Consider the following 13549-nt stretch of genomic DNA (forward strand, 5'->3'; position numbering starts at 1 on the left):
TATATGTCAAAATAATGGAGGGGGAAAACACAATGAGTGATTTTTATTGTAGATCTCCATAATGATCATATCTGACGTGAATGTCTAATTCTAGAATGATAAAAAAAAAGATGGCTATTTATCAGCCAGGCTACATATTTGTAAGAGAGATTCACCAAAGACAATCAGTGATGGAAAAAGAAAAATGTTTTGAAAGATTACATATCTACTGAATGCTGATGATCAATTGATTATTTTTAGTGAATAAGGAAGGAGCTGATCTGTATGATAAGGCTAACAATAAACTATACATGAACTCACTGACATTAGCTACTGTTCCGATGAAGCCATTTTCAATCTTACTAAATGGGATGTCTATCTTGACATACATATGACACCCTTGTGGTGAAAACACAGTATTCAACTATATTATTGTCAGCTGTTATAAAAACACCACTATGAGCTAGAATGCTAGCAAGAGAGCTACAATGTCAGCTACAATAATCCCATGTATTTGTAATGAGGCCCAGACGGCTAACTCGTGAGCATGCACGCTACATTAGCTAAGAGCTAAGTCAAATTAATTTGAGGCACAAACAATCAAAGTTAAGATAAAAAATGACACTCACTTTTTATTGCAGTCAAGTAATATCCCCGTATAGCTCCTATCTTGATAGGTCAGCGTCACCAATAGCGTATCGTTAACAATTTGATCGATTGTGACAAGTAGCCGAGAGCCGGCCAAGAGCTCTTCGGCCACAGCCTCCATGTTTCCCGTGGTGGGGTGTCCAGCTCGGCGGATTTACTGGAAAGTTACTGGAAATGAAAGTATTTTGCTACTCTAAATCAACATTTGCCGCTACGCTAAACATCATGCCTGCTGCGACCAAAATCTTTGATGGAGGCGACGTTTGTAATTCCCCAGTTTTGGGTTTTCCCCACAATAGAGTAGACTAGTGCCATTCTGGGCAACAGAAATTTTCAGAATCCGTATGATTTGAGATAGACGGCCGTATACGTAAGATTCACCACAAAATCTGTTTCAACTATGGCTAAACCGTACGAGTTGACAGGTGTGTATTTTAGCTGTTGTCTGGACACTTTATTCGCACACATATCTGCATTGATGTACGAATGGACAACGCAGCCATTTTTAGACTGTCTTAGTTCTTAGTTTGACCTCTCTTATCTGCTCCGAAGCATGTGCTTTTCTCTCAGGATCGGGTTATTGACCTCATGTACAGTGCGACTCAGCTATTGAGAGAAGTGCATGTGTGTGTGTGTGTGCGTGTGTGTGCGTACACCGTGATGTGTCAGTGAGACACGGAGTGATGTGTGCAGCGGTGTGGCAAAACTGGGTCACGGAGAGGTTTCGGGGAAAAGAGATGAGATTCGGGGAAGAGCGTGAAGGAGGTTCAGTCCCCTCATTTTCTCTTCCTCCTTGTTTTTCTTTCTCCTCTCCCGTCATTCACCGAGGTGCAAATTTCAAACTTGAATGACTATGAAAGCCTTTCCAGTGGATGTCACAGAGCTGCCACTCAATTCTATTCCTTGCATGACAGCGCATCCATCCAACCCTTTTCAATACTGCTTGTCCTCATGAGGGAATAAAGAATCCACTTGTAGTTACAAAATATTTTACGAAGAAAGTCATGCTTTGAGGTTTCAGTGACTGGCTTCTGAGTTTTGGAGATAGAAGCTGTTGTTTGGCCTTAAAAGATACTTCAAGCTGTTCGTTGACACTCCAGGTTAGGTTTACTCACACATTTAACGAAACAAACTACAGTTTGCAGGTTTAATACATCAACATAACTTTTACTTAATGTCAGCGAGTTTAATGCTAACACATCATAGGAAGCACCATACAAAGGCTAACAAATATCACCCGTGTTGCCATGTTTATAATCATTTTAGGAAGGGATACTTGGACATAAGGGGTGGAGTAACATGTAGACAGTCATATATTTTCCATCTTCCGTGAAGAATGACTATTGTGTAATGTAATGTATCTTGTGTAGTAGACTAGCCCCAAGTGACCATGACACGCACACAAGGAACTGCACAATGTCTATCTATTGGATTGGAACAAAATAATCCATCATCCAAGCCGCTTATCCTCACAAGGGTCACGGCAGACCCGGAGCATAACCCAGCCATCTTAGGGTGGAAGGGGGACTACACCCTGAACTGGTCGTCGTTGAATCGCAGGGCAGATATCGACACCAGCACTGAGCGGGAATCGATCCCACACTGCCCGCATCACAGCCAGGCGTGTGTACCACTACACCATCAGTGACTACAACAAAATAACAAAACAAAAAAATTCCAATTTCTTGACATTTTATATTTTTATATCAGAGAGTGCTATTTTGCCTCATAGAATAGAATCAACGAACATTTTGGTCATTTTTAAAAAAAATATTTCCATCACATAGTACAAGTGGTTAGCACACTGCCTCACAGTTCTGAGGTTCTGTGTTGGAACCGCATGCTCTTCCCTTCCCTTTGGGAGTGTTCATCCGAGATATGGGCACCTTTCAGCATGGGAAATGTTGCACGTATAAAACCAAGGTGGCGTCAAAAGATTTCTCGAGCAGATATTTTTGTCCTGTAATTGATTAAATGATGTGAAAAGATCTATATACAGACAGTACTGTAATAGAGTTTGTACGTCAACCTTTCCCCTTGAATGGATGATGTCATGGTGTCCTCCGTGACTTCGTTGTTGAATGGCTCCATTTTGTCAGTAGCGTTAAAGCAGCACACCCTTCTAGATGCCGAGCAGCGATAACGCATCTTATCACCTGAAGTACTTGTACAACTTATTCTGGTCTTAGTCAACGACCTCAATGGAAAATGTCAGTTTAGCTTTTGTAGCATTTAGTAAGTTACAGGTCCATCTTTGCCTCTGTCACAATATTGTGACATTTTTCTCTATTATTAATATATTACTCTAAAATTACTTCAACCCTTCCTGAAATCAAAACTTTATTCAGCTCGTATTATAAACATATTTTGTTGTAATAATCCAACTTTACTCTCCTCACGACTTTATTCTTGCAAATTTAAGACATAGATGCATATTATATTTACGTTATACTATGCGTATGTATTATTGTATACATAAATCTTGAATCTTATGACTATTCTTGTAATAAGACGTTTTCCTTACTTTAGAGCTTGTGCATGTGACGTCACCATTATCATGGCGCCATACTGCCGGTCAAACAGAGCTACTTGACATTGTGGGAGACATTGAACCGGAGGAGAATATTTACAATGCCCGAGACCTGTTGTGCTGTTGGTTGTCACAACAGACGAGACAGATATTCAAAGAGATCATTCTATGGAAAACCAGCTGAAAAGACCAGAAAATATGGATGGATTTCGGCAATTAAACATGATGAATGGTGCCCAATCAAAATACACACACGCCTGTGTACCAATCACTTCATTTCAGGTAGGAATTATTCTTAATCTCAAATTATGAAGTATTTATAACGCCAAATTGACTCATTTGAGAACAATGCGTATTTGAAAAAAAAAAATGTCTGTTGCAGAGAGGTTTAGAGGTGTGTGTGTGTGTGTGTGTGCGTGTGGCCGGAATACGCTTCCGTGTACAGAGGAGCCAACTCCCCGTCCTCTTTTTTTTTTTCCAATCATAGGTAATGAATGCGGTTTGTGTAAAACCAGGGCTCATTTATTTAAATATTGGTATTTGTATTTAATACTTGCTGAAAAGACTGATGGATTTTGGCAAAGGTTAACGTGTAGCCGAGTACACTTCCACGTTCACGAGCCATCTCCCCGTTGAGAACCGATCCAGCAACGAAGTATTTGTATGCGTCCAGACTTTTATACGCTTTCAAACTTTTCCGTGTAAATCTCAACGATTTACTCACCAGATCCATGTGTAGATCCAGTTATCCAAGACAAGCGGAAGCAAATTAACGGTCCAATTTCTTATCGGCGAAATCATTGACTTTGGCATTAAATATGGGTTCTTTATGCCAAGTGTCTCTCATTTTTCCACATACCTTTACTGTTTATTATCATCTTCTAAATGTTTATTGGTATCGGACAAAACTCTGGGCATCGTGCCATAAGACATATTTTCATTTTGTCTCAACAGACTTAGCATTGAACAATGCTTTGTTTGACAGGCAATATGGCCAGTCATGTGATTTCGGTGACGTAGGTGCACGAGCTCTATACCACAAATGTATTCTGCTAAAGATCAGACTTTATTCATTTAAAATGTTTTTTCTTCTAATACTATACCTTCATTCTCATATTTTTTTCATCATACAAACGTATTCTTGAAAAAATAGCTACTTTAATCTTGCTGGATTACTACTCGATTCTCAAAACCCTTTTTTTTTCTCATGGAAAATAGTGACATCTGACAATTTATTTCCTCGCATTGTTACCAATCAGTTCTTATAAAAATTACGTTTCCACTAATGATGGTACACTTTTTTTTAATTTCATTTCATTTAATTTTACAATTGTGCAAAAGTCCTCTCACAATCAGTTTGAATGCCTAATAGAGTTAAAGTCCAGACTGGATAGCGAGATGGTCCGCGCATACTTTGAGGCGGGATGGCAACACAAGGTCTGGGTCCGCCTCTTTGTTCATGTTTTTGTGGTGTGAAGATGTGTCTCACATTCTGTTCGTGGGCGGTCAACGCAGAAGTCAGATTTGTGATGGTGGTCGCCGGTGCGGCTTGGCGGGACTTGAGTGTGAAAGTGTCCTTTTTTAAAAATCTGCAGCAAAAAGCTGTTCAAATCGTCGGCTCGTCTTCTATTGTTCTCAACCTCACTTGTAATCTATTAGTGATTGCTACGCATGCCAGACTGATTTGGAGTCGTTAGCACGAAACCGTCTTTCCAATTTAGCACTGTAGTTCCTCTTTGCAATGTTAATTTCTCTAGTCAGCTGGTTCTTATCTTCATGATGCAAGCGACCTCTTTAGCCTGGAGAAGTGGCAATTTTGTTGTTTTTAAAAGTGCTAAGTGACTTCGTTGTAATTTTAATGTCATTTTATTCTTATAAAATGTGAATCTATTATTTTGAAAATTCAAACTTTATTGGCATAAAGAATGTATTTTGTAATAATAATACGACTTTATTTTCATGTCGTTCTTTCTTGTCATTACGACTTCTTCTAGGCTTGATTTCTTATCGTGGTAAAACTACAACTCAATTCTTGTCAAAGTACAACTTTTTTTTTCATGAGATGGTCAATTTTCTTTTATCCTTGTAGAAATTTATCCTCATACAAATGACGTTTTTCCTGCCAATATATGAATATAATAGTCTGCCCCTGTCCTACAAAATTTTCTTCCCATAAAATTGTCTTTGTATTTTGTCATCTTTGTGTTATGTCATCCCCAGAGATGTAAACTTTCGCACTTGAGTGGCAAGTATCAGCGGTGATTCGTCTCCGTTCCTTTGAGCATAAACATTATGTAAATTTCTTTACAGTTTTAATGTCAATGCCCCTCAGGGTGCTTCGATTCATGTGCATAACCATCCTGTTGCGTTCGGAACAGGATATTGATTTAGAACATCTTACATTTGTAACCACCTGGGGGGTTTGTTCTATTTATAGGATACAGCAGTTGGAGACAACCTGTGGTTTGTGGACTAAATGTAGCCCCTGGCACCATTTGATTGGGTCCCGGTATCAAATACGATGTTACCAAAAAAAAAAAAAATCCCAATAACATTTAACCCACAAAATATAACCCACAACTGCTACATTGGATTTTTTACATGTCTGACATGCCACCTTTGATCAAATTATATGAATATGAAATAAATAAATCGAGTATGACCCTAAGATGAATTCGAAATGGCCTCTGACAGGAAAGAAGTTTTCAAGAGTGCCTCCAGCTTGTTTTATTGCACCCAACTGGCTAACAATCCAGTAAAGAAATGATACAGTATTAAAATTTTGACAAGTTCAATTTTTTCCTTTCCATTTTCTGAACCACTTATCCTCACAAGGGTCATGGGAGTGCTGGGGCCAATCCAATTAACACATGTTTTTAGGTGTGTGGGAGGAAACTGCAGTGCTTGGAGAAAACTTGCCCAGGCAGGGGGAGAACATATTTTACAAACTCCACACAGACGGGGCCGGGATTTGAAGCTCGCTCCCTGGCTAACAAGCTCATGAATGCTAATTATGATTTTCACATTTACTTGACATTTACAAATGTACATGTGGCATGTCCTTTCTAGCCATGAAATGCAAGCTAAATACATAAATGGAATTGCTTCAGCCAATATGTTGGACACACACATAGGACAAATAGTAATAATGCTAATCATAGCAACAAAAACAATCATAATACTTAGGGATGTTCACTACCACTTTTTTGAGACCATTATGTGTATTCACTCGAGTATGCACCAATACCAAGAATGATTGTATTTTTGCGAGATGAAAATCTCAATTAATACAGAGACAATTGTGAATACAAACCTTCCTTTCTAGCAGCACAGCGGAACATCTGGTTAGATCGCTTGCTTCACAGTTTTGAGGACCAGGGTTCAAATCCTGGCCCCGCCTGTGTGGAGTTTGCATGTTCTCCACGTCCCTGTGTGGGTTTTCTCCAGATACTCTGGTTTCCTCCCACATTCCCAAAACATGCATTAATTGGACACTCTAAATTGCCCCTAGGTCTAATTGTGAGTGTGACTGTTCTCTGTCTCGATGTGCCCCGCGATTGGCTGGCAACCAGTTCAGGGTTTACCCTGCCTCCTGCCTGTTGACAGCTGGGATAGGCTCCAGCACTCCCGCGACCCTTGCGAGGATAAGTGGCTCAGAAAGTGGATGGATGGATGGATGGATGGATGGATGGATGGATGGATGGATGGACTTTTCTTTCTTTCCAATGCACGATGGTTCACTGAAGCATCAAACCGATGCAGTGTAGCGCCAACTACTGGCGCGGTGGACCTACTCAATATCAGATTTTTTTGCCTCAGGTATCCGTGACCGATATCAGCAACCTTGAAATGTGCTATGGGCTGGAATATGTTTCAGCAACAACAGAAATTGAATCATTCATATTAGAATTTGAATTTCCCAGAACTCTCCTTCCACATCCCAAAAACATGCAGGGTATGTTAATCAAAGAGCCTAAATTGCCCATAGGTGTGAATGGTTGTTTCTTTCCATTGAGCCCTGCGATTGGCTGGCAACCAGTTCAGTGTACCTGCCTCCTGCTGAAGATAGTTTTGGTAGGCTTCAGTGCTTCCCTTGTGTGGATAAGTAGGTTGGTTGGAGGCTATAAATTGCCTACACAGTGAAGAAAACAAGTATTTGAACACCCTGCTATATTGCAAGTTCTCCCACTGAGAAATCATCGAGGGGTCTGAAATTTGCATCGTAGGTGCATGTCCACTGTGAGAGAGATAATCTAAAAAAGAAAAATACAGAAATCACAATGTACAAATTTTTTTAACGATTTCTTTGTTTAATACAGCTGTAAATAAGTATTTGAACACCTGAGAAAAACAATGTTAATATTTGGTACAGTAGCCTTTGTTTCCAATAACAGAGCTCAAATGTTTCCTGTAGCTGTTCACCAGGTTTGCACACACTGCAGGAGGGATTTTGGCCCACTCCTCCACACAGATCTTCTCTACATCAGACAGGTTTCTGGGCTGTCGCTGGGAAACACAGAGTTTCAACTCCTTCCAACGATTTTCTATTGGGTTTAGGTCTGGAGACTGGGTAGGCAACGCCAGAACCTTGATATTCTTCTTACGGAGCCACTCCTTGGTTTTCCTGGCTGTGTGCTTCGGGTCATTGTCATGTTGAAAGACCCAGCCATGGCCCATCTTCAGTGCTCTGACTGAGGGAAAGGGGTTGTTCCCCAAAATCTCACAATACATGGCCGCAGACAGTGCAGTTGTCCTGTCCCATATGCAGAAAAACAACCCCAAAGCATCAAGCTACCTTCCCCATACTTCCCAGAAGGGATGATGTTAATTTGGATGGAACTCATCATTCGTCCTCCTCCAAACATGGTTATTGGAATTATTACCAAAAAGTTCAATTTTGGTTTCATGTGACCACAAAACTTTCTCCCATGACTCCTCTGTATCATCCAAATGGTCATTGGCAAACATAAGACAGTCCTTGACATGTGCTGGTTTAACTTCTGGGCTGATTCGTCACCTTTCTAAGGATCATTGAGACCACACGAGGTGATATCTTGCATGGGGCTCCACTCCGATTGAGACTGACTGTCATGTTGAGCTTCTTCCATTTTCTACAACAACAGTGGACCTTTTTTCACCAAGCTGCTTGGCAATTTCTCCGTAATCCTTTCCAGCCGAGTGGAGTTGTACAATTTTGTCTCTGATGTCTTTGGACAGGTCTTGCTGATTGTATGGGGTGGACAGGTGTCTTTATGCAGCTAATGACCTCATGCAGGCGCATCTTATTCAGGATAATACATGGAGTGGAGGTGGACTTTTAAAGGCAGACTAACACGTCTTTGAGGATCAGAATTCTATCTGATAGACAGGTGTTCAAATACTTATTTGCAGCTGTATCACACAAATAAATTGTTAAAAAAATCATACATTGTGATTTCTGGATTTTTCTTTTGAGATTTTCTCTCTCACAGTGGACATGCATCTACGGTGAAAATTTAAGACCTCTCCATGATTTCCAAGTGGGAGAACTTGCAATGTAGCAGGGCGTTCAAATACTTATTTTCTTCACTGTATACATTTTTTAAAAATTTCATTTTATTTTATTTTTTTTAAACACAGGCGTCTTTACTGTTATCGATCAAATGATAAAGGTCAGGAAACCCTTTCCATTTGATTTGTATTTGCAGGCGGCGCTCTTATCTCTGACCTCAGCCCGTCACTGACTCTATTTCCCTGTTCTCTCCATCTCCAGCTCGCATCAGACGCTACTCCGAGGCCATGACGCTGCCCGACTCTTTCATCCAGCACCAGCAGCTTGACGCCAGCATGGCCGACACCTTCCTGGAGCACCTGTGTCTTCTGGACATCGACCAGGAGCCCATCACGGCGCGCAACACCAACATCGTGTGCACCATCGGTCAGTTACGCCGCAGCTGGAGCCTTTCCAAACTACAGGGTACACCCTGAACTGGTTGGCAGCCAATCGCAGGGCACATAGAGACAAACAGACGTTAATGCCCATCTGAAATTTCGGGTCGCCAGTAAACCTAGCATGCATGTTTTTGGGGTGTGGGAGGAAACCAGAGGGCCCGGAGAAAACCCTCCCAGGCACAGGAAGAACGTGCAAACTCCACACAGGTGGGGCCGGATTTTAAACTCTGATCCTCAGAACTGTGAGGCAGATGCTCTAACCAGTCACCCACATTTCCGCCAAGGCGCAAATCTATCATTTAATTTATTGTTTTTTTTTTTATTAATAAAATCGAACTAGTCTGGGTAATGTATTCAATATCTTGTATGTATCTTATGTGACGGACTTTTTGAGTTGTGTTTTTGGAAATTGCTGCATAAATAAGATGTACTTCCTGACTTATGAAGGTCCTGCTTCCCGATCCGTTCCCAAACTTCAGGAGATGGTGAAAGCTGGGATGAACATCGCACGGTTAAATTTCTCTCATGGTTCCCACGAGGTGTGTGTGTCTGTTTCCGTCCATGCAATGTTCGTCACAATGTACTTGTGTACTCTTATAATGCTCTCAACGTACATCGATTGTCTGTTAGTACCACGGCGAAACCATCAAGAACATCCGCGAGGCCGTGGAGACGATCACGTCCGACCCGTTGTACTATCGTCCCGTGGCCATCGCTCTGGATACCAAAGGACCAGAGATCCGGACTGGATTAGTGAACGGGGTAAACACACAACAGAGTCGATGTAGTATGCATTTTGACACAATTTCAAAATGTCTTCGGAACATGTCTGTGACTTGCTTTTGTCAAAATACCACAAAGATCAAGGAATATAGAACACTTTTCTACAGTTCTTGTTGAAATTACTGTCACGTCCCATCGGAACGGAAGTAGAACCCAAATGCAGGACTCGGACGATGCAAGGTAGTTCGGGGAGAAACGTTTATTATTTCGTGGTCGGGGATCGGGCAGGCAGTCAGGTGCAGCAACGGTAGTTGGGACATCGGGCGAAGAGAGCAGGTGAGCGGGCAGGCAGGAGTCGGTACACAGGAGAACGATCAAAGCAGGCAGAAGTATCAAAGGAGTCGGGCTTACGGGGTTGCTCGGAGAACAGGCGAAGGTCGCTACACCCGGGTTGTCGATCAGGGATACGGGAGTACTCGAACGGGACATGAAGCTCAACGAACTGGCCCGGACCAGTCGTCAGCGGGGTCATATAAATACACAGCATAATTAGGCTGCATGAGCCGCAGGTGTGCGCCTCCCAATCAGCGCAACCGCGCGGGCACCCGCACAGCCCAGGCTGGAGCGGCAGAATCATGACAATTACAGTGGATCGCTGCTATTTATGGGGGTGACAGACCAGGCCAGACCGGAATCATGAAAATTTGCAGATAACTGATGGCCATTATAATTGACCTGAAAACAGCAAAACGATCTGCGAATTAATAAATCCACGAGGGGTCCACAGCATAGCGTATTTTTAGATGCTTGGCCAATTGCAAATGCAAATTTCGTTACCGATACAACGGGGCGGAGCAAAGTCAAGGCAAGGACAAGAACAGGCAGTGTATAAAGAATAGCATGCTCAGGCAGCTCTTAATAGACTACGCTGTGTGTATGTGGTTGATGGAAGCATCACTGAACACATCCTATTCTTCTCGACTAGTGAGTACTGACTTCATTACCGTGACAACTCGGGGTAAAGGTGGCGCAGGGGCTCCACTAACTCCAAAAGACAAACAACAAAAGGTGATGAAATACACTGCGTAGGTAGCACTGGTAATCTGTGGGTTAACAAAATTCCATACATCTCTTCTTACCTTTTAGGTTTGCCATTATCGCATGTGTATCGCACCCCTCAGGGTCAGGGTGTTACTGAGTGGTCGCGCTTGTGCATGAACGTGTTTCAGACAGTATAATCCAGCTATTACTTGAAAGTGGCTCTGGATCTTCACCCAGCCTAACTAGTCATATCATAGATGCATAATCTAGAGGTGGAAGTACAGACACAAGCAATTTAAAAAGTCAACTTCCCTGTAATTGTTCCCTTTCATGCATGTATTTGTGAAAGCCATCTTTCCGGTAACAGCAACAGGTGGTGGTGTTTGGGCTATTTTGGGCGGTCTTATGTTCTTTTGTGTTCATATTGCACGCCGCCTACTTGGTTTGGTAAATTACTGCAAGCTGTTAGAAAGCTTTTCATGTCTTGATTGGATTAGTGGGTGCCCATCTTGACGCACGCGCTGCACTTGGCTTCTTTACTATCTTAGTTATATCGCCATGGAGAAAGAATAAAAATATGAGCACATGGGATTTGGGCCACGAATGACACTTCCTGTCATCTGTCTACAACTTCAAATAGCGTAGTTTGTTTTCTACCTTATCGGAAACATGATACATCATTTGAACCACAAATAAAAGAAGTAATTGAAGGAATGAATATATATATATATATATATATATATATATATATATATATATATATATATATATACTTGTTTTTTCATATATCCTTTCAATTATTATAATTGTTTTTATTTTATTTATTTAATGAACATAATTTTTATAAGTGTCCAACAGGAAGATTTATAAATAATTTTAATGATCAAAAGTAAAGTATGAAAAGACTGTAGTGAGGATTACTACATTCAGCGACCGCCACTAGTCATTTAGGTAACACCCCCCCACACACACACACACACACACATTGTAAAGATTTATTACAGCCCATTACTGTGTATAGTACACGTATTGTAAGTGATGTGTGTGTTGATTTGTGAAGAAAGTGGAGGAGGAGGTGAGGTTGGAAAAGGGCAGCCATGTCCGCGTGGTGACGGCACAGAGTGACAAAGACTCCACAGATGGGAAGACAATCTGGGTGGACTACCCCAGCATACCGCAGGTCCTGAAGAAGGGCGGCAAAATCTACATCGATGACGGCCTCATTGGACTGAAAGTTCTGGAAACGGGTAATATAATTTCAGTACTATATATCTTAAGCATTGCTTATTACAATACATAATGTAATACACAAATGTTGAAAGCTCATTTCTCATCACAAGATATTTTGTTAATAGGTAGCCAGATAGACAGACAGACAGCTAGCTAGATATCAAGCTGATTTCCAACATAGCGTACCGGGTTTTGTGCAGGTCCTGACTGGGTAGAGACGGTGGTGGAGGCCGACGGCGTGCTGTGCAGCCGCAAAGGCGTCAACCTGCCCGACTGCGACCTGATCGGCATGCAGGCGGTCAGCGAGCGGGACGAAGCCGACTTGAAGTTCGGCGTGGCGCAGGGCGTGGATATAGTGTTCGCCAGCTTCATCCGTTCGGCGCAGGACGTTCGGGACGTGAGGCGAGCCTTGGGGCCGCAAGGGAGACACATCAAGGTGATCAGCAAGGTGGAGAGTCGCCAAGGAGTCCAGAAGTGAGTCGACATAAACCACAAAATACTAAGGAGGCCCCGTAGCTCAGTGGTTAGAGCACTTGTTTGGTAAACCAGGGGTTGTGGGTTCGTATCCCACTGGGGCCTCCACTCCCTGAGAAGGGTTGCGTCAGGAAGGGCATCCGGCGGAAAAATTGTGCCAAACATATATATATATGCGTTCATCTGAGATGATACGCTGTGGCGACCCCGAAAGGTACAAGCCAAAAGAAACACACACAATTCGTTGCTCTAAGATATCCTCATGTCAATTAATCACTGAATAAGTGAATAAATAAAATGCCTAAAAAATTAACACTTGTCGGTGCCATTAGGTACAGTGGCTATAAAATTTCCACACACCCCTGTTCAAGTGCAAGATTTTTATGATATGGACCAAGATAAAAAAATATATATTTAAAAAAAATATATATATATACTTATATAAATATATATATTTCAGAGCATAATAGTAAAAATTAACACTTGAGATAGTGGTTTCACAAGTGTACGGACTATTTTAAAATTTTAACAGCAACTAAAGTTCAACTATTCTGTTAAACTAAATTTTTTTTGTGACAAAGTCGGAGAAACAATTAATGTTAGGCTGTTATAAAAGTCCACAAAAAAAAAACAACCTGCCGTTGAGTAAACGATGAGCAGCATTTGGGGAAATGGGCCCTTTACTGTCGCGTATGCCAGCAGCCGAGGGCGTGAGCGTTCATGACAGCAGCGTTGATGGCCACCTGCCAGCTGCCATGGAGGTGACGGCATCTGTCAGCTCACGCTTTCTCTAACTTCGCGTGACGTATGGCGACCACTTAGTGTTTCTTGGCACAATTTACGATAAAGCGCTGACGTCCGCCATTACTTAGCCGCTGACTTCACCTCGCTGGCAGCCGTTTGGGATAATCGATCACGCCTGGAGGCCTCATGAATATTTGACTCTAAGCAATTATGTTGGTATATTTCACTTAACTATCCAATCTGCGGCAA

At 41.9% G+C, this 13549-nt stretch overlaps 1 protein-coding gene across 1 annotated transcript in view; it reads left to right on the forward strand.

The window, feature by feature from the left end:
• Positions 1–13549, forward strand: part of pklr (pyruvate kinase L/R) — a 39354-nt gene that overhangs the window by 2765 nt on the left and 23040 nt on the right. The window contains exons 2-6 of the mRNA XM_061819652.1: positions 8910–9074; positions 9536–9627; positions 9719–9850; positions 11913–12099; positions 12283–12556. Of these exons, the coding sequence (XP_061675636.1) occupies positions 8910–9074; positions 9536–9627; positions 9719–9850; positions 11913–12099; positions 12283–12556 (850 nt within the window). The remainder of the gene's footprint in view (positions 1–8909; positions 9075–9535; positions 9628–9718; positions 9851–11912; positions 12100–12282; positions 12557–13549) is intronic.

Source organism: Syngnathoides biaculeatus, chromosome 5 (genome assembly GCF_019802595.1).
Source record: "Syngnathoides biaculeatus isolate LvHL_M chromosome 5, ASM1980259v1, whole genome shotgun sequence".
Lineage (NCBI taxonomy): Eukaryota > Metazoa > Chordata > Actinopteri > Syngnathiformes > Syngnathidae > Syngnathoides > Syngnathoides biaculeatus.